Source organism: Dunckerocampus dactyliophorus, chromosome 15, assembly GCF_027744805.1.
Source record: "Dunckerocampus dactyliophorus isolate RoL2022-P2 chromosome 15, RoL_Ddac_1.1, whole genome shotgun sequence".
Lineage (NCBI taxonomy): Eukaryota > Metazoa > Chordata > Actinopteri > Syngnathiformes > Syngnathidae > Dunckerocampus > Dunckerocampus dactyliophorus.
In genome coordinates, this window is record NC_072833.1 from 24284365 (window position 1) to 24303317 (window position 18953).

The following is an 18953-nucleotide window of genomic DNA, read 5'->3' on the forward strand; positions in this document are numbered from 1 at the left end:
AAACTTAATTTAAAAAATAACCTCAAAAGTCTGATTGCAGTAAAAATTCTGCAATGGGGTCAAAGCAAGCAAATTAAAGAATAAATATATTGAAATAAAAGTTTTTAATTAGGTTTTTCTGCGGAATTTGGAAGTTTTTTTTTATTTCTTTTAATGAGCTTTGGTGACATTTGTTGAACTTTATCATTGCTGGAAAGGAGACTTTTTGCTGCAGTTAAGCATGGTGGCCACTAGAGGGCTTCAGCGTAGCAAGTGTACTCAGAAGACCTCAAAGGGGTTTCCTTTTTTAGAAATAAAGATGACTCTAAGGGTAACACACGGAGAAAGAAATAATTATACATATTTGAATATTTTTTCATACATATTTCTGACTTTTAATAGGATTTGTTTAACTATCTGGAAAGGAGACTTTTCTTGCAGTTTAGGATTGTGGCCACTAGAGGGCCTCAGTGTAGTAACTACAGTACTAGAGGACCCCAATGTAGTAAGTCTATCTGTTTTCTATGCCGCTATCCTAATGAGGGTCGGGGGGTATCCCAGCTGACTTTGGGTGTGGTCGCCAGCCAATCACAGGGCACATTCACACTCACTTTCATACTTATGGACAATTTAGAGTGGCCAATAACCTAACATGCATGTTTTTGGAATGTGGGAGGAAACCGGAGAAGACCCACGCACGCAAGGAGAGAACATGCAAACGCCACACAGAGATGCCCAAGTGTGTGGGCTACCCACTAGGCCACCGTGCGGCCCACAGAGCAATAAATCATACATATTTTAAATGTTTTCTTCAGCTGTTTAGGAGATGTTTCTGTCTTTTCATGGAATTTGTTTAACTGGAAAAGTGACTTTTGCTGCAGTTCAGCATGGTCACCACTAGAGGGCGTCATGTAGTTTCACAGGCATCTCAAAACAGGAGCACGCTTCACTTTTCCCCATCACAAGTACTTTATTCTGGATAAACTGAATGTTTTTTTACAATAGCAAATATACACTACAAAACATACAGAATATAGATTTATACAGCAGTGAAACTTCCTGCCTGCATCCCAAATGTAAACAAAGTTTCGTGAGCATCACAGGTGCAGCAGCTGGTCAAGTTCAAACTCAAGACAGAAACGACTGCCTGAATGCAAAACCATCATTTCTTCCCCTAAAGGACACACTTTTCTAACACGACGAAACACAACAGTGTGTGTCGAGTAAGACATTTTAAAGCGAGTTAAGACAGAAAGTGAAAGAACGCTTCCACACGCCTACAAAAGCAACGTGCTCGTCACGTCTGAAGAGTTGGGGGCGGTCATGTAAACATCAAAGATGAAACAAAATCATCCATCACGCGCGCTGATCCTTGTTCTCTTGGACATCAGCTGCAACTCGACCTGGACGGCCTAAAAATAAATAGTGCAATATTCAAGCGGGCCTTGTTTAATTCCAGCCTCCAGGGACGTTCGTTAGCGGCCTCTAACTGGCCACCAACGGCCTCTCATGTTCGCCATCGAGTCATTTGGGACTTGGATCAGTCAGAAACAAAGTAATTGACGGTTAGCACGTCTGTGATTGAGATCAAGCTGTCTTCGCGTAATCTCATGTTGGTGTGTTGATTTCATCAGCAGCTAAAAAAAAAACGAACAGACTAAAGAATTAAAGAGAACTAAAGAGTCCACTGCTTTGGATGACTCGAACTAGCTAGAAGTGTTGTAGTCCAGATCACATGAACCCATAACAAGACTTTGAGGAATTCCAAGACTATAATAAGATGAAGAAAATGTGAGACCAAGTCAAGACCAGGACAAAGGGAGGTTGAGACCAAAACCAAGTAAATGTCAGACCAAGTTAAGAACAAGGCCCAAACAGGTCAAGACAAAGTTAGGACCAACACTTTGAGGAGGTAAGAGCAAAATGAGAAGAATTTGAGGACTAAAGACCAAGATCATGGCAATGTGAGACCAAGTCAAGACTAAAACTTCTGCATTTGAGTCAAAAACAAGACCAAAACCAAAGCAAGACAAAGACCTTGCGTAGATGACACCAATTCAAGAGCAAGACCAAAATAGGTCAAGCCCATGACTTTGAGTCTTTGAGCTCTAGACTAGACCAAGACCAAGGAAATGTGACATTGAGTCAAGAACATGACTAAAATGGGTCAAAACCAGGTCAAGACCAAGACTTTGAGCAGGTGAGCTCAATTCAAGATCAAGACCAAGACCTTCAGTAAATGAGATCAAGACCGGACCAAGACCAAGGCAATGTGATTTTGAGTCAAGATCAAAACCAAAACAGGTCAAAATCAAGACCAAGACTTACATCAATTCAAGGTCAAGACAAAGCCTGAAGAATTGAAATCAAGACCTGGACAATGTGAGACTGAGTCAAGACCAAGACCTTGAGTAACTGAACTCAAGACTAGATGAAGACCAAGGCAATATGATTTAGTGTCAAAATCAAAACCAAAACAGGTCAGAAACGAGTCAAGACCAAAACTTTGAGCAGATGACACCAATTCAAGATCAAGACTCTGACGAATTGAGATCAAGACCAGACCAAGACCAGGGCAATGTGAGATTGAGTTAACACCAAGACCATGAGTAACTGACATCAAGACCAGACCAAGACCCAGGCAATGTGATATGCCTTGCAAGGTGGTTCATGTGATCTGGACTACAACACTCGGTCAGCACTGAGTCAAGACTTTGAGTAGATGACGCCAATTCAAGATCGTGACAAAGAGTTTGAGAAATTGAGATCAAGACCAGACCAAGACCACCAAGTCAACACCAAGACTTTGAATAGTTGAGCCCAAGCACTGCTGTTGCTGCAGTTTTAGTCTTGAGTCCCAGTTTTAGTACCCCCCACCCCCAAAAGTAGTCTTCGGACTGCTCTGGAGGGCTACGACACTGCTAGCTAGATGTCTCAAGAAGGTTCTTTGTGATTGAAATGAAGGCCCGAGCATGCATCAGGAAACCACGCTTTGGATTTTATTGGAAAAACATCATTGAATTTAAATATTGTTTGAAAAAACAATTGCAGGTGCAACAGCTCCTTTTGATCCTACGAGGATCCTCCTACGAGGCCAAGTCCGTGAGATGAAGGAAACATCATTGAATTAAAATATTTTGTTTAAAACAATTGCAGGTGCAACAGATCCTTTTGATCCTACGAAGGTCCTCCTACAAGGCCAAGTCATTGAGATGAAGGAAACAGCATAATGGCAACAAATGATCTTCTAGTGTTTTTCTTAGATGACCGACTCTCTGAGGCTTCTATCAGGGGCAGAATGTAGCAACACCTCATTGGTGATTTCCACAGGTACAACCAGGAAATCTGGCCTGGGAGTTTCAGGACCACCTCGGTTCTCTGGTGCCACCTCTGCTTTCAGAGTTTCTAACGCCTTCTTCTCTGCAAGGTCCGTGTTGCTGCCATATAGAGCTTCCATCTTCAGTGCAATCAGTCCCTCTTTCTCAGGCGGATCTCCATCCTGTCCGCCTCTCCTCTTGGAGCGTTGCATGAAGGCAGCGTGGCGCAGGCAGCGTCTCAGCAGGTGGCTCCTGAAGGCTCGCTGGATGACGGCGGCGGCCCACTCCTCCTCCTTGTGGCGCACGGTGGTGGTGATGGGCGCAAAGGAGTCCGAGGTGGGGTTGCTCTGGATGAACTTTGTCTCAATGCTTTCCCGCATGGCCACCATTTCCAGCGTGTCTCCCAAAACCATCTGCGTGACGGCCATCAGGACATCCAGGCAGTGGATCCGGTCCCCGATTACCAGTGGAAGGTCCATCTCGATCAGGCGGAGCCGGTTGGGCTTGGCCACCCTCAGCGGCTCCTGCAGGGCGTCGCAGAAGTCCGAGAGGCGGCTGTACTCGATGAACATGGTTCCATCAGTGTCAAACCTCTCCCAGGTCTCGTTGAACATCTCAAAGTCCTCCTCACAGAGCGCGTCGCTACTCTCTTCCTGCGCAACGTTGAAGTTCTCCAGGATAATGGCGATGTACATGTTCACCACCACCAGGAAGGAGATGATGATGTAGCTGCAGAAGAATACCATCCCCATGCCGGGACTGCCACAGTTGCCCCTTACATCCGTGCCGGGGTTCTCGAAGTCTGGATCGCAGTCGGGAGGCTCCCTGTTCAACATGGGAAGAAGAAGCCCGTCCCAACCGGCCGATGTGGTTATCTGGAAGAGGCAAATGATGCTCCCGCCGAACGTCTCAAAGTTGAAGATGTCGTCAATACCAGCCTCCTTCTTGACGTAGGCGAAGTTGGACATGCCAAATATGGAGAAGATGAACATAATGAGAAAGAGCAGGAGGCCAATGTTGAAGAGGGCGGGAAGCGACATCATCAGAGCGAAGAGGAGCGTCCGGATGCCTTTGGCTCCTTTAATGAGACGCAGGATCCGGCCGATTCTGGCCAGTCGGATCACCCGGAAGAGGGTCGGAGACACAAAGTACTTCTCGATCAGGTCAGAGAGCATCGTGCCTGCAGGAGAAGGAAATTAATGAGCAAACAGCAGCTCCAAAGGATTTGCAGTCATGTGACCAACATTCACCTACAGCCCAATTAAAGCACTGGCACTAGGCTGCCCCCTGTTGACTTGGAGTAAGTAAATCCAAACTTTAACAACCACTTGGATCTCGAAGGCAATGGTTCTCAAATGGTGGGCTGAGACTCAAAAGTTCTATTCTGGGGGGCTCGCAGACAGCAAGTAAAAAAAAACAATAAAATATGTTATACACACTCATGTCTATAAGTCATGTCTGACTTATTGTTAAGTAAAATTGAGGAATATTTTAGTCATCTTCCTCCTCATTGCCTTGACAAAATGTCTTTATAAATTCCTCTAAAATGCACTTTGGACATTTAATTATGTCTATTAATGTTTCAAAAGATGTCAGTTAAAAAAAAATCAATTTGCTTGGTCTGACTTAAGTAAAGGTGTACAAAATGTAAACATATGAGTGCATAACGAAAATAAAAATGACTTGAATAGAAGTGTAAAAATAAAAAACAAAAACAAAAAAATTAAATACAAATTAAAATGTCTTAAATAAAAACAAAAAATGATAAATAAAAAATATTAAAATAAAAACATTTAATTATATACAAATAAAAAATGATCTAAAGAAATGTGTAAAAAAAAAATCAAAATAACAGTGACTTAAATGGAACTGCAAAAAAAGAAGAAAAAAAGTAAAAAAAAAAACCACTTAAAAGTATAAAAAAAGAAATGAAAAATAAACAAATATAAAAATGCCTTAAATAAAAGTGTAAATAAATATATAAATATCACTAAAAATGAAAACATAATAGCATAAAAAATCTATAAATAAATCTTCTTTTCCTTTGGGCTTTTCCCTTCAGGGGTCACCACATCGAATCAATTGCCTCCATCTAACCCCGTCTTCTGCATCCTCTTCTCTCACACCAACTACCTTCATGTCCTCTTTCACTTCATCCATAAACCTCCTCTTTGGTCTTCCTCTAGGCCTCCTGCCCCGCAGTTCCAAACTCAGCATCCTTCTACCGATATATTCCCTATCTCTCCTGTGGACATGTCCAAACCATCTCAGTCTGGCCTCTCTGACTTTATCTCCAAAACCTCTAACATGTGCTGTCCCTCTGATGTACTCATTCCTGATCCTATCCTTCCTGGTCACTCCCAGAGAGAACCTCAGCATCTTCATCTCTGCTACCTCCAGCTCTGTCTCCTGTCTTTTCCTCATGAACACTGTCTCTAGACCAAACACCACCACAGTTTTGTCCACCTTTCCTTTCATTTTAGCTGAAACTCTTCTATCACACATCACACCTGACACTCTTCTCCACCCGTACCATCCTGCCTGTACACGCTTCTTCACCTCTTTTCCACACTCTCCATTGCTCTGGACTGTTGACCCTAAGTACTTCAAATCCTCCACCTTCTTGATCTCTTCTCCCTGTACCTCACTCTTCCACTTGGGTTCCTCTCATTCACACACATGTACTCTGTCTTACTGCGGCTAACCTTCATTCCTCTCCTTTCCAGGGCAAACCTCCACCTCTCTAGCTTCTCCTCCACCTGTTCCCTGCTCTCACTGCAGATCACAATGTCATCTGCAAACATCATAGTCCATGGAGATGTCAGTCTGTCCATCACCATAGCGAACAAGAAGGGGCTCAGAGCTGATCCCTGATGCAGTCCCACCTCCACCTTGAACTCCTCTGTCCCACCTACAGCACACCTCACCACTGTCTTCCAGTCCTCATACATGTCCTGCACCGCTCTAACATACTTCTCTGCCACTCCAGACTTCCTCATACAATAGCACAGTTCCTCTCTGGGCACCCTGTCATAAGCTTTCTTCAGATCTACAAAAACACAATGCAGCTCCATCTGGCCTTCTCTGTACTTCTCTATCAACATCCTCAAAGCAAATACTGCCTCTGTAGTACTCTTTTTTGGCATGAAACCATACTGCTGCTCACAAATGCTCACTTGTGCCCTTAGTCTAGCTTCAACTACTCTTTCCCATAACTTCATTGTATGGCTCATCAGCTTTATTCCTCTGTAGCTGCCACAGGTCTTCACATCTCCCTTGTTCTTCAAAATGGGCACCAGCACACTTCTCCTCCATTCCTCAGGCATCTTTTGATGATCTAAGATCCTGTTGAACAACCCAGTCAGAAACTCTACTGCCACCTCTCCTAGACACTTCCAAACCTCTACAGGTATATCATCAGGACCGACGGCCTTTCCACTCTTCATCCTCTTCAATGCCCTCCTCACTTCATCCTGACTCATCTTTGCTACTTCCTGGTCCACAAAAGTCACCTCTTCTAGTCTTTGTTCTCTCTCATTTTCCACGTTCATCAGCTCTTCAAAGCACCCTTTCCATCTTCCCATCACACTGCTGGCACTTGTCAATAGACTTCCATCCCTATCCTTAATCACCTTAACCTGCTGCACGTCCTTCCCATCTCTGTCTCTCTGTCTTGCCAACCTGGACAGATCAGTCTCTCCCTCCTTACTATCCAACCTAGCAGACAAGTCATCATAAGCGCCTTGTTTGGCCTTTGCTACCTCTACTTTCACCTTACGCTGCATCTCCCTGTACTCCTGTCTACTCTCCTCAGTCCTCTCAGTGTCCCACTTCTTCTTAGCTAACCTCTTTCTCTGTATACACTCCTGTACCTCCTCATTCCACCACCAAGTCTCCTTGTCTACTTTCCTTCCAGATGCCACACCAAGTACTCTCCTGCCTGTCTCCCTGATCACATTAGCTGTAGTTGTCCAGTCATCTGGAAGCACCTCCTGACCACTCAGAGCCTGTCTTAACTCCTTCCTAAAAGTCATGCAACACTCTTCCTTTTTCATAAAATATAAATATATATAAAATATATAAATACAAATTAAAAAATACAAAGTGTTAAAATAATACAAATAAAAATATATAAATAAAATAAAGTTAAAAATTAAATAAAAAGACAAAAGTAAAAAATTAGAAAGAAGAAAAAAGTAAAAAAAATACATAAAAGTCGAAAAAAGTAATTAAAAATAAACAAATATAAAAATGCCTTAAATAAAAGTGTAAAAAAAAATATATAAATTACTAAAAATAAAAACATAATAGTATAAAAATATATAAATAAATACAAATTAAAAAATACAAAGTGTTAAAATAATACAAACAAAACTATTTAAATAAAATAAAATAAAAATGACAAAAGTAAAAAATTAAAACAATATAAATAATCTAAAACTAAAAAATAAAACTAAATACAAATGATGAATAAAAACATAAAAAATTGTAAAATAAAACAAAAATTAATTAAGTGTAAAAATGATCAAAAATAAATACAATTTAAAATGACTTAAAGTGTAAAAAATGTAAAAAAAATAATACAAATAATAAAAATACAAATAAAAGCTACTTTAATTAAAATGTGTCGCAGTTTATTGATTATTGGAAAATGTGGGTCCCAGGTCGACACCATCTGAAAAGCCTTCTCTAAGGAACCATATCGCCACGAGGAATGATGATGTCTCCTAGCCAATCAGTAAAAACCTGCTACATTGTTGCTTTTGTATTGTTACAGTTTCACATTTCTAAATAAAAGCTCCCCTGTTATATTTTAGAGTAGATGCCCTCTAAACATGAAATAATAACCCTATATGTACCTTTACACTCCTATTACCCAATATAGTAGCCATAACAGAAAATAAGACACACAGTGGTGTGAAAAAGTGTTTGCCCCCTGATCTTTTGCATGTTTGTCACATTTAAATGTTTCAGATCATCAAACAAATTTAAACATTAGTCTTTGACAACACAACTGAACTCCAGCGACTCCAAAGAACCACAGTGAGAGCCATTATCCACAAATGGAGAAAACATGGAACAGTGGTGAACCTTCCTAGGAGTGGCCAGCCAGGCAAAATGACCCCAAGAGCACAGCGACGGCTCATTCAAGAGGTCACAAAAGACCCCACAACAACATCCAAAGAACTGCAGGCCTCAGTTGCCTCAGATAAGGTCAGTGTTCATGACTCCACCATAAGAAAGACACTGGGAAAAAACGGCCTGCATGGCAGAGTTCCAAGACCAAAACCACTGCTGAACAAAAACAACATTACGGCTCGTCTCAATTTTGCCAGAAAACATCTTGATGATCCCCAAGACCTTTAGGAAAATACTCTGTGGTCCGAAACAAAAGTTGAACTTTTTGGAGGGTGTGTCCCATTACATCTGGTGTTAACGTGACACCGCATTTCAAAAAGATCATCATACCAACAGTAAAATATGGTGGTGGTAGTGTAATGGTCTGGGGCTGTTTTGCTGCTTCAAAACCTGGATGACTTGCTGTGATAAATGGAACCATGAATTCTGTTGTCTACCAAAAAATCCTGAAGGAGAATGTCTGGCCATCCGTTGGTGACCTCAAGCTGAAACCAACTTGGGTTCTGCAGCAGAACAATGATCCAAAACACACCAGCAAGTCCACCTCTGAATGGCTGAAGACTTTGGAGTGGCCTAGTCAAAGTTCTGACCTGAATCCTATTGAGATGCTGTGGCATGACCTTAAAAAGGCGCTCCATGCTGGAAAAGCCTCCAGTGTGGCTGAATGACAACAATTCTGCAAAGATGAGTGGGCCAAAATTCCTCCACAGCGCTGGAAGAGACTCATTGCAAGTTATCACAAACGCTTGATTGCAGTTGTTGCTGCTAAGGGGGGCCCAACCACTTATTAGCTTTAGGGGGCAATCACTTTTTCACACAGGGACATGTAGCTTTGGATTTTTTTCTCCCTTTTGTGTTCAGTTGTGTTGTCATTGACTAATATTTAAATTTATTTGATCTGAAACATTTAATTGTGACAAACATGGAAAAAAAAAAAAAATCAGGAAGGGGCCAAACAATCTTTCACACCACTGTATGTGTATTTCAAGAACAAGACACATCTCAGCTTGGTCAGATAGATGAAAAAAACTTTTGTTTCACACTTTGCACTTTTTTCTCACTTTTTTATTGTGTAATTACTTCTTATTTTTCCATTTTTGCTGTTGTTTTCTTTGAGATTTCTTGTTAAATAATATTTTTAGAATGTGCCGAAAGCCAATAAAAAACCGTCCGCTGGCTGCAAATGGCCGCCAGGCGGCACTTTGGAGACCCCTGCTTTAAACCCTATCATAAGGCTGTGACAGTTACTAAATGCTTTTTAAATTCAGTTGTACACATGAAGAAACAATTACAGGCGTACAGTATACAGTATTCTGCACAGTTACGCAACCTCACGTCACGTCGCATCACGTAAATGATTATGAAAAAATATTAATTATATACAATTTAAAGCAACAAAAAGACATTCACGAATAAGCGGGGAGCAAATGCGAATGGTGACGAGGTGGGTATCTACTGTACATATGCAAAGTAACGCCACTTAAGTAGATTTATGAAAAAAAAGGGCAAAAAGTAACAATAATCGAGTATGAAATGCTGATTTTCCAAGCACCCACCAGCGATGGACAAGATGACGACGATAAAGTCGAAGACATTCCAGCCGTTGGTGAAGAAGTATTGGCGCAGAGCAAAGAGCTTGAGCACGCACTCGGTGGTGAAGACGGCGATGAACGCCAGGTTGACCTTGAAGAGGAAGTCCTCCTTCTCTGGGCTCTGAGCGTCCGTCTCCACCATCATGGTGACCATATTGAGGCAGATGAGCACCATGATGAAGATGTCAAAGAACTGCTGACTGATGAGGTCAAACACCAAGCCCTGGATGAAGTTCTGCCAGGTCAAAGGTTCCAGGGGTCGGGGTAGAGTTGTTAAGAAACACAAATCCAAAAGGGTCGTTTAGAGTGTTGACACCAGCAAGGTTCAGAAGTCAGCGATGATGCCGTCATGCCACGCATGCCAAGCTGATTGGTCTTCACGGCATCAGACTTTTCAATACATCCAACACACCTCAACCTTGAAATAAAAACAGAACCTACTGTGGGACGTGGAATGGGCTTCTGTGGCTTCTTGGAGCCAAGTTTCTTCATGGCTTCATAGTATTTCTTCTGCTCCTCCGTCATGAAGATGTCTTTATCTCCCAAGTGCACGCATAAATCAAACATCATTACTCGCGCCTTCCAAATGAACTCACCTATGAACATCTGTGGAAAACTTATCTTTTTCTTTTGCTGGTTGAAATTGTCAATGATGACACCAATGAAGAGGTTGAGTGTGAAGAAGGAGCCAAAGATGATGAAAATGACAAAGTAAATGTACATGTAGAGGTTGATCTCGTAGGAAGGCTGCTCCTTCACCTGAGGGACACACAAAAAAAAAAGAGTAGGAAAAATTTGGATGCAACACATTGACATTTGAGAAAATACACAGTTGAAAAGTATCTAATAATATAAACTCCAGCTTCCTCCCATCCTAGTAACATGCATGTTAGGCTAATTGGAGCAGGGGTGTCCAGAGTGCGGCCTGGGGGCCATTTTGGACCCGCAGCTTGTTTTTTTTGTTGTCCCTCGGCATACAGTAATCCCTTGTTTATGGCGGTTAATGGGTTCCAGACCTTAGAGTGATAAATGAACTTCCACAAAGTAGTGTTAATTGTTTATAAATGGAATATTTTTGTAGTTAAGAGCATAGAAAACCTGTTTATGGCCTTCTAAATACACTTTTTAACATTATTACAGCCCTCTAGACATGAACTAACATCCCTATAGTCACCTTTACACCCCAATTACCCAATATGGTCGACATAATAAGAGAAAACGACAGAAGACATAAATAAGACATAATATAGTTCTTGGCCTGTGCTTCCTGCAGTGGCTATTGTCTCATCAATGTAACATTACTGACATTTTTATGCATGAAAATACTTAATTTTGGCAAAAAATAGGCAAAATTTGCTTAGTTATGCCTATTTTTTTAAATATGCATATTCAACTACAAAACAGCGGTGATTTATTAATATATTTTTGAAAACCATGATAGACTGAAGCTGAGAAATTCAAAGTGCAAAGTGGCGAGGGATTACTGTATTGCTCTCGATGGATGCGCAGTTAAACAACATTGTCAAAACAATCATTGTTCACAGAACTGCAAAAAAAAGAAGTAATTTGCATGCCAGGCCAGTAGTTGGCGATGTCACTTTGATTAGTGTAAGTAATTACCTCTCGTGAGTCAACAGCAGCGTACATGATGTCCATCCAACCTTTAAATGTTGCCTGCAAAGCCATCAAAAAGATGTTTAAAAGAAAAGAACATTCTGGAAGGCAAATCAAGTAGACCGGGGGTGTCCAAAGTGTGGCACGGAGGCAGTTTGCAGCCCACACCTTGTTTTTGTTATTACTAATAACAGTAATAATACAGTCGTCACTCATTTATCGCAGCGTAGGCAAACATTTATTTACTGAGTGGGTAAATAATTATTAGAGGTAGATTTTAGAATAACTGTTTGCACTGATGTCTATTGATTGAATTATCGTTGGGTGCCTTAATATAAGTACAGTATAAATATAACTGTTTTATGATTAACTGAGTGAGTGATTACAAGTAGTTTATAGAAGTGATGCTTTATTAAACTGTCATCTGAACAGATGAACACTGGTTTAAGTAGGTGAAAGGGGAAGAGGGAGCATAAAAGACAACAATGCATAAACGGCTTGCACCAGCCAGGGTCTGCAGTCAGATATGGTGATAGAATGTAGTCAAAACAGACCCAACTATCGCTTGCTGGTGTCACCCTACTTTGTCAAGGAATCCGGGAGAAAGTTAACTTTGGAGAGACTGGTGCCAGTGGTCTGAGCAAAATAATTATAAAACGGCAGAGGGGACCATCGATCGGCACCTGTTTCTCTTCCTTTTTATTCAAAAGAGGTGAATAAATGTATCGCAACTGATCTGAAACTGATGAGGGGTAGGATTAAATAAACTTTGCTTCTTCCTAATCCTTTTTGGACATGCAAAATTGTCACTTGTACTATGTGATGTGCTACAGTTTCATATGCATATTCAGGATGAATTAAACCATTAAACCATTCCTTCGGAGAGGAGGCGGAAGGCGTACATGGGAAGAGAATCAGTCCGGAGCGCCGTAGCTGCGAAATTATTCTGTCTGACTTATTTTTCAATACATTTTGTAAATCTAATTTGGTGTGTGAGTCTTCTTTCCTTGTCATAGCTGGAGATTAATGAACACGTGAGGGGGAAGTGAAATTGGCTTAATTAATTTTCCAAAGTGGTCCTTTGACCTTTAGTAGGTTGTGGAGTATTTCATCTCCAACAATTCGTGGTGACCCCGAAATGTGGGGTTTCCTGAGGTGGCCAAAATAGATGAACACGAAAAAGCACGGGGAGTACAACTGGAAGATGTGTACATCAAGGTCAGATATCGAAAAAAAATGGAGCACTTGCGGAAGACTCTCAACTGTCTGTTTCAACTGTCTTCACGTTCTGCAGAAAAAATACCCAAAAAGACAGATCTGTTGTTGAGCAGTTCATTTCCTCTCTCCAAAATTGTTGGAGACGAGAGGCCCAACGTGCTGCGGGATGGAGATGTGACTCTGCTGTGATATACAAACAGAAACAATTTCCAGCACCTAGTGAGAGTTTTAACCGGTTATTTTTTGGGGGCCTAGTGCTTAAAAATGTGTATCCTTGTGTACGTGTGTGTGTGAGACGTGTCCTTGTTGGTGTGTGTGTGTGAGTCCTCTTGGGGTTACTCTCGCATCCAAAATCATGCGCACTTTGCATGTGAGATGCAGATCTGGTCGTTTGTAAGAAGATGACACCCGTTAAAAGTTATATCAAAATTTGTACACATTAAAGAAAAGTCAAAAGTTGGCATTCTGGATGGCATTCTAGCATGTCTCGAAATTCGGGAAAATGTGGGTTTTTAAGGGGTCTTAATAATCTTTGATGACCCCACCAGGGCAAACATATTTTTAAGCAGAAAATAAAGAAAATATGACAATCTTTAGATCTGTGAGTTCATTGCAAAACGAACTCATCCTTTTGTGTGTGCGTGCCGGTAGCCTTCACTCTTGTTGTTGGTGCTAGTGTGAAGCTACAGTACGTAAACGTGATCGAGAGTAGCATATATCACTTATGTGCTCAAGCTGTCAATAATTTAATCCAAATTGCTGTACTGTTTGAAAAACCACTTGATGTTACATTTTTTGGTTCCACAATTAGTTGACTCCAGTTCTAGTTCACTCATTCAATAACAGCATGCGTGTCACATGTCCGTGTTTAGAATGAGGAGACACTGTACTCTGCTTCCCTTGCCTCATAGAAATGTCAGCATGCAAATTGGCAAGTGACATCTCCGCTATTATACATACGATGACATGTATGTTTATAGTGTTGAGCATGAAATAAAACATTTTTTAATTTATTTTAAAAATCTGGTGGTAAACATGATACATTAATTAGGTTAATTAACGTTGCCATTGCTGTTCGCGCATGTGTGTAACACACATTTCTCTGTTTTGTATTTAACTTTTAAATTCCACACTAGGAGTCACAGTATACAAATTATGGGGGTGATTGACACAGGGTAAATACCATGTGCCAAACAGGGGAATCCTGTGCAAAAAAAAAAAAAAAGGCTTTGTATAATTTTTTTTTCCCTACAGGGATTGTCTTCTGAAACACTGTCCTGTTGTGCTAACATGTTTTTAAAACTGTGTGTGAGCAGACAAGCTGCGTCAGTGGCATCAAAACAACAGGCCTTCGTGGGGGGAAAGACCATGGAAGTTGGACAGAGAGCGGTGGGAGGTTGACTTGTCACGTCTTATTTTGTAAATACATATTGCACCCCTGTTAAAACATAGCATGAATTAGAAGTAAACTAAAATACTAACATAGCAAAGCTAGTTCGGCATGTCCGTACACTCGAGAATGGCTGCTGTGGGGAAGTCTGACTACAAATTTAAACACGGCGGATTCATCTCAATGTCAGTGAAGAAACCGCCTGATCCCAGTAAGCGTTCTTGGTGTCAGGCAAAACACAGTCAAATTGCTAGCTAGAAGTGCCATTCAGGGGCGGGACATACACTCAAGATTTAAAAATCATATTTTTAAACGTGTTAGACGATGTCCCTAGCCTTAAGGGCCATCTATTCATTGACTTTATAGAATAACCTTAATTTTACTCAATTAATTCATTCATTTACTGGTTAAAGAAAATAAATATTGATGTTATCAAATTAGCAGCCGTGAATTGTAATAGTAGGAGTTAAGATGTATTTTTGGAACAAGAAGATTTCTTTTTGTAAGGACTTTTTGGCCTACTAGTAAGATTAATTTGGGGTTATTTCAAGATCAGCGAGTTTCAGGATACAGCTTATTCCTTTTGCACTAATAGGTCATTTCATTTTCACTTATTTGTATAATATTTCACTTTTATTGGTTGTATTAAGTAGTTTGTTCTGAACATAAGTATTTCCAGCTTAAAGGTCCTGCTTATTATTAGAAATCTTAATTTAGGATTCTTAATTTACCAAGTAAAATTTACTCGCGGCATGGACAGATAATTTCATTCGTTTTAAGTACCGTAGTTATTTTTTCTTTTTATCTTATATTGGACCAGCCCTTTTTGCAGTGTATTAATGTTTTTTATTGTTTCAAGATCCATGCTGATTGTTCAAGATCCGTGCTGAGTGTCCTCCAGTTGCTCTTGGTAGACCTCCCAGCCTCATTCCTGCTACAGGAGAGTACTCTTTTTTACCAGGTATGACCCAGCTGGTTACAGTATATCATTTGGCATAGTATAATTCATAATGTGACCACCTTAACAAGTTGTTCAGGGCAACATAATGTAATATAATTGGCAAAAGTCGTTAAACAAACAAGGAGTGCTGTTGGGGGTGTCGAAGAGCAACTGAACGCGTCTCTTCTAGTCTAAGGGCGTGGCAAAATAGAATAAGTAACGTCAAAGTGCATTTACAGTAGTTCCTCAAATAGTTGACTTACTCAAGGAGTCAGTCAGTTAGCATTTTAGATGTTTCAGAGCTTTAGTAAGTCAACAAACTTGTTAGTATAGTATAAACCAGGTAGTGTTCAACATTTTAGCTACTGCCATTCAGATTACATCACACACAGTCACCCATATTAAAGGCTGCAGTTCTTAGGAGTTTCCAATAAACAAAAGTTACATAGTGCAGCATATCAGCTTAGCATCAGGCATACTATTAGCTTTGGCAGGGGACCAGTCCAGCTGAGGAGATGCCAGCGCGGGGGCCGCATTCGAGGAAGGAGCCAGTTCCAGTGCATCCAGGTGACCGCAGGCGGGGAAGAGATTGGGCGACCATCTACTTGCTGCATGTGACATGCCAGGTCACCAACTGTGCCAAGTCACCAGTTCATCTCCAAAGGAAAAGCCTCTCATCTCCGCCCATCAAAAAAGAAAAAGAAAAAAAGAGTCCCTCCAGATGACATGGCGCTGCTCGAGGAAAGGGACTGAAGATGCCCAACACTGTTCTGACAGAGTCACAATAATCCTCTGGGCAGTGATAATTCACACACATCCTTCCCCCATCCACAAAACCACATTGGACATTATGCGGTGGCACCTAACACTTCAGAGGACTATAACATCTGTGTTTTAAGATGTCTCTTTGCATCGTTGTGAGGCCTAAAATGGGGGAGTTGTAGGCAAAAATGTATTTACTGAGTGGGTAAATAATTATTTCAGGTAGATTTTAGAATAACTGTTTGCACTGATGTCTATTGATTGAATTATCGTTGGGTGCCTTAATATAAGTACAGTATAAATATAACTTGTATGATTAACTGAGTGCGTGATTACAAGTAGTTTATAGAAGTGATGCTTTATTAAACTGTCATCTGAACAGATGAACACTGGTTTAAGTAGGTGAAAGGGGAAGAGGGAGCATAAAAGACAACAATGAATAAACAGCTTGCACCAGCCAGTCAGCGTCATATATGGTGATAGAATGTAGTCAAAACAGACCCAACTATCGCTTGCTGGTGTCACCCTACTTTGTCAAGGAATCCGGGAGAAAGTTAACTTTGGAGAGACTAGCGCCAACGGTCTGAGCAAAACAATTATAAAACGTCAGAGGGGACCATCAATTAGGAGCTGTTTCTCTTCCGTCGGGACCTGTTTCTCTTCCTTCGGAGAGGGGGCGGGAGACGCTCATAGGAAGAAAATCAGTCCGGAGCTCCGCAGCTGCAAAATTATTTAGTAAATCTAATTTGGTGTGTGAGTCTTCTTTCCTTCTCATAACTGGAGATTAACGAACACATAAGGGGGAGGTGAAATTGGCTTTATTAATTTAAGTGGTCCTTTGACATTTAGTAAGTTGTGGAGAATCTCCAACAGCGTTTAACTGGTTCCAGACCAGATAAGTGAATTTCCGTGAAGTAGGGTTCGATATTAAGAAATGGAATACATTCCATCCACCCTTTTTCTATGCCGCTTATCCTCACTAGGGTCGCGGGGGTAAGCTGGAGCCTATCCCAGCTGATTTCGGGCGAGAGGTGGGGTACACCCTGGACTGGTCGCCAGCCAATCGTAGGGCACATATAGACAAACAACCTTATTTGTGTCTTATGTCTCTTACTATGTCTACTATATTGGGTAACAGGAGTGTAAAGATGGCTATAGGAGTGTTATTTCATGTCTAGAAGGCTCCAATAATCAATCATTCAGTCACATTCATAAATATGGAGAATTTAGAGTTGCCAATTAACCTAAAACAGTCGCAGCCTCGCAATATCGCGCTTTTTCAGAAATTTGTCAAAACATGTTGAAATACAAGTGATAAGTAGTATTGTGGTCACTGGGCGGTAATAATGACACAAAACAAACCATATTTACATTTTCTAACTACAAAAATATTCCATTTATGAACATTGAACATTGAGTCGGTCCGGACCATAACGACTGCATTTTCGTAGTTAGAGCATAGAAAACCTGTTTATGACATTTTAAATACAGGTTTTTACATTATTGGAGCCCTGTAGACATGAAATAACACCCCAATAGTCACGTTTGCACTCCTCTATTATTTTTGACATCACATTGCACAGGCTACGGGATCACTGCAGGGACGTAACAGATGGCCATCGCTAGCAGACCAAGCTAGCGAGCTAACTAGATAGCCGCTCCAATTTAATTATTCAAAACTTGTGAAAGTGTTTCAAACCTTACCACTTCCACATGGAATGAAAGGAGAACCTTTTTTTCACTTGATCTCAGCCATGGTGTGTCGGCTGGGCTCTGCTGGCTCAGTAGCCAGTCTCCATGCAGTGTGAAAGGTAATGTAACCTAACGTCATGTCTCTTAGCATTACTGATGCCTAATGACCACAATACTACTTGTTACTTGTCTTTCGATATTTTTTTTGACAATAATAGGCCATAGTCAACCACGAAACAAAGTTGTTGTTTTTTTTTATGTGATATGAACGATATTCAAACTGCAATATAGTGAGGGACAACTGTACGCTTTTTCACCCATCACACATCGTATAAAACATAGCTAACATGCAGGCTGCTTTTTTTTCTCAGCATGTGTACATCAGTTGATGTTAACCTGCCTATAATATTAAAAATATCAAAATGTCACATGCATCCTTTGATTTTTCAATATGCAGCCCTCGGTGGAAAACATTTGGACACCCCTGCATGAGACGGACAATATGGCCACCCACCACTTGAAGCAGAGACAAGTAGCCCTTCCCCACGTTGTCGTAGTTGACCTTGACGTTGATCCAGCGGGCTTCCCGGGTGGCCTCTTGCAGGGCCACGCAGTCGCTCATGTTGTTGACCTCGGCCACGGGGAAAAGCTCTGCAGTGGTGGTGTTGACACAGCGGTAGAACTTGCCGGCAAACAGGTTGACTCCCATGATGCTGAAGATGAGCCAGAAGATGAGGCACACCAGCAGCACATTGAAGATGGAGGGGATGGCTCCCAGGAGGGCGTTCACCACCACCTGGACGGAAAAACCAGGTCTCCCAGTGACGGTCTGGCCGCGGGTTGATGTTAGGCTTGGTGAATATATATTACTCACCTCACTGTGCTCCCGTACGCCAGCCAGGCTACAAGCATGCATGGTAGGAGAAACATCACACAAGGCAGACAGCCGTTAAAGATGCAACACAGCAACCTACACACTCTACTGCATAATGCTGGGAGTTGCTTGGACACCCCTGCCTTAAAAAGTCTTAATAACTAGCCCGATGAGGTACAGTCGTCCCTTGTTTATTGAGGTTAATTGTTTCCAGACCCGACCACGACAAATTAATATATATATCGGCAATATTGGATTCTAATAAATGGAATGTTTTCGTATTTAGAGCATAGAAAACCTGTTTATGACTTTGTAAATATGGTTTTATTATTATTAAAGCCGTGTAGACATGAAATATAGTCACCTTTACACTCCTATTATTCATTGTTTACAACACATTGCTCGACTCTAGTGAGTTACCAAGCTAGCGAGAAAA

The 18953-nt window shown here is 41.1% G+C and overlaps 1 protein-coding gene across 1 annotated transcript in view; it reads right to left on the reverse strand.

The window, feature by feature from the left end:
* Nucleotides 1-941: 941 nt before the first annotated feature.
* The window catches only part of scn4aa (sodium channel, voltage-gated, type IV, alpha, a), a 40366-nt gene continuing 22354 nt past the window's right edge, over nt 942-18953 (reverse strand). The window contains exons 21-26 of the mRNA XM_054753960.1: nt 18158-18439; nt 11648-11701; nt 10649-10786; nt 10469-10573; nt 9992-10262; nt 942-4476 (exon numbers count right to left, since the gene is read on the reverse strand). Coding sequence (XP_054609935.1) covers nt 3239-4476; nt 9992-10262; nt 10469-10573; nt 10649-10786; nt 11648-11701; nt 18158-18439 — 2088 coding nt within the window. The 3' untranslated portion in view covers nt 942-3238. The remainder of the gene's footprint in view (nt 4477-9991; nt 10263-10468; nt 10574-10648; nt 10787-11647; nt 11702-18157; nt 18440-18953) is intronic.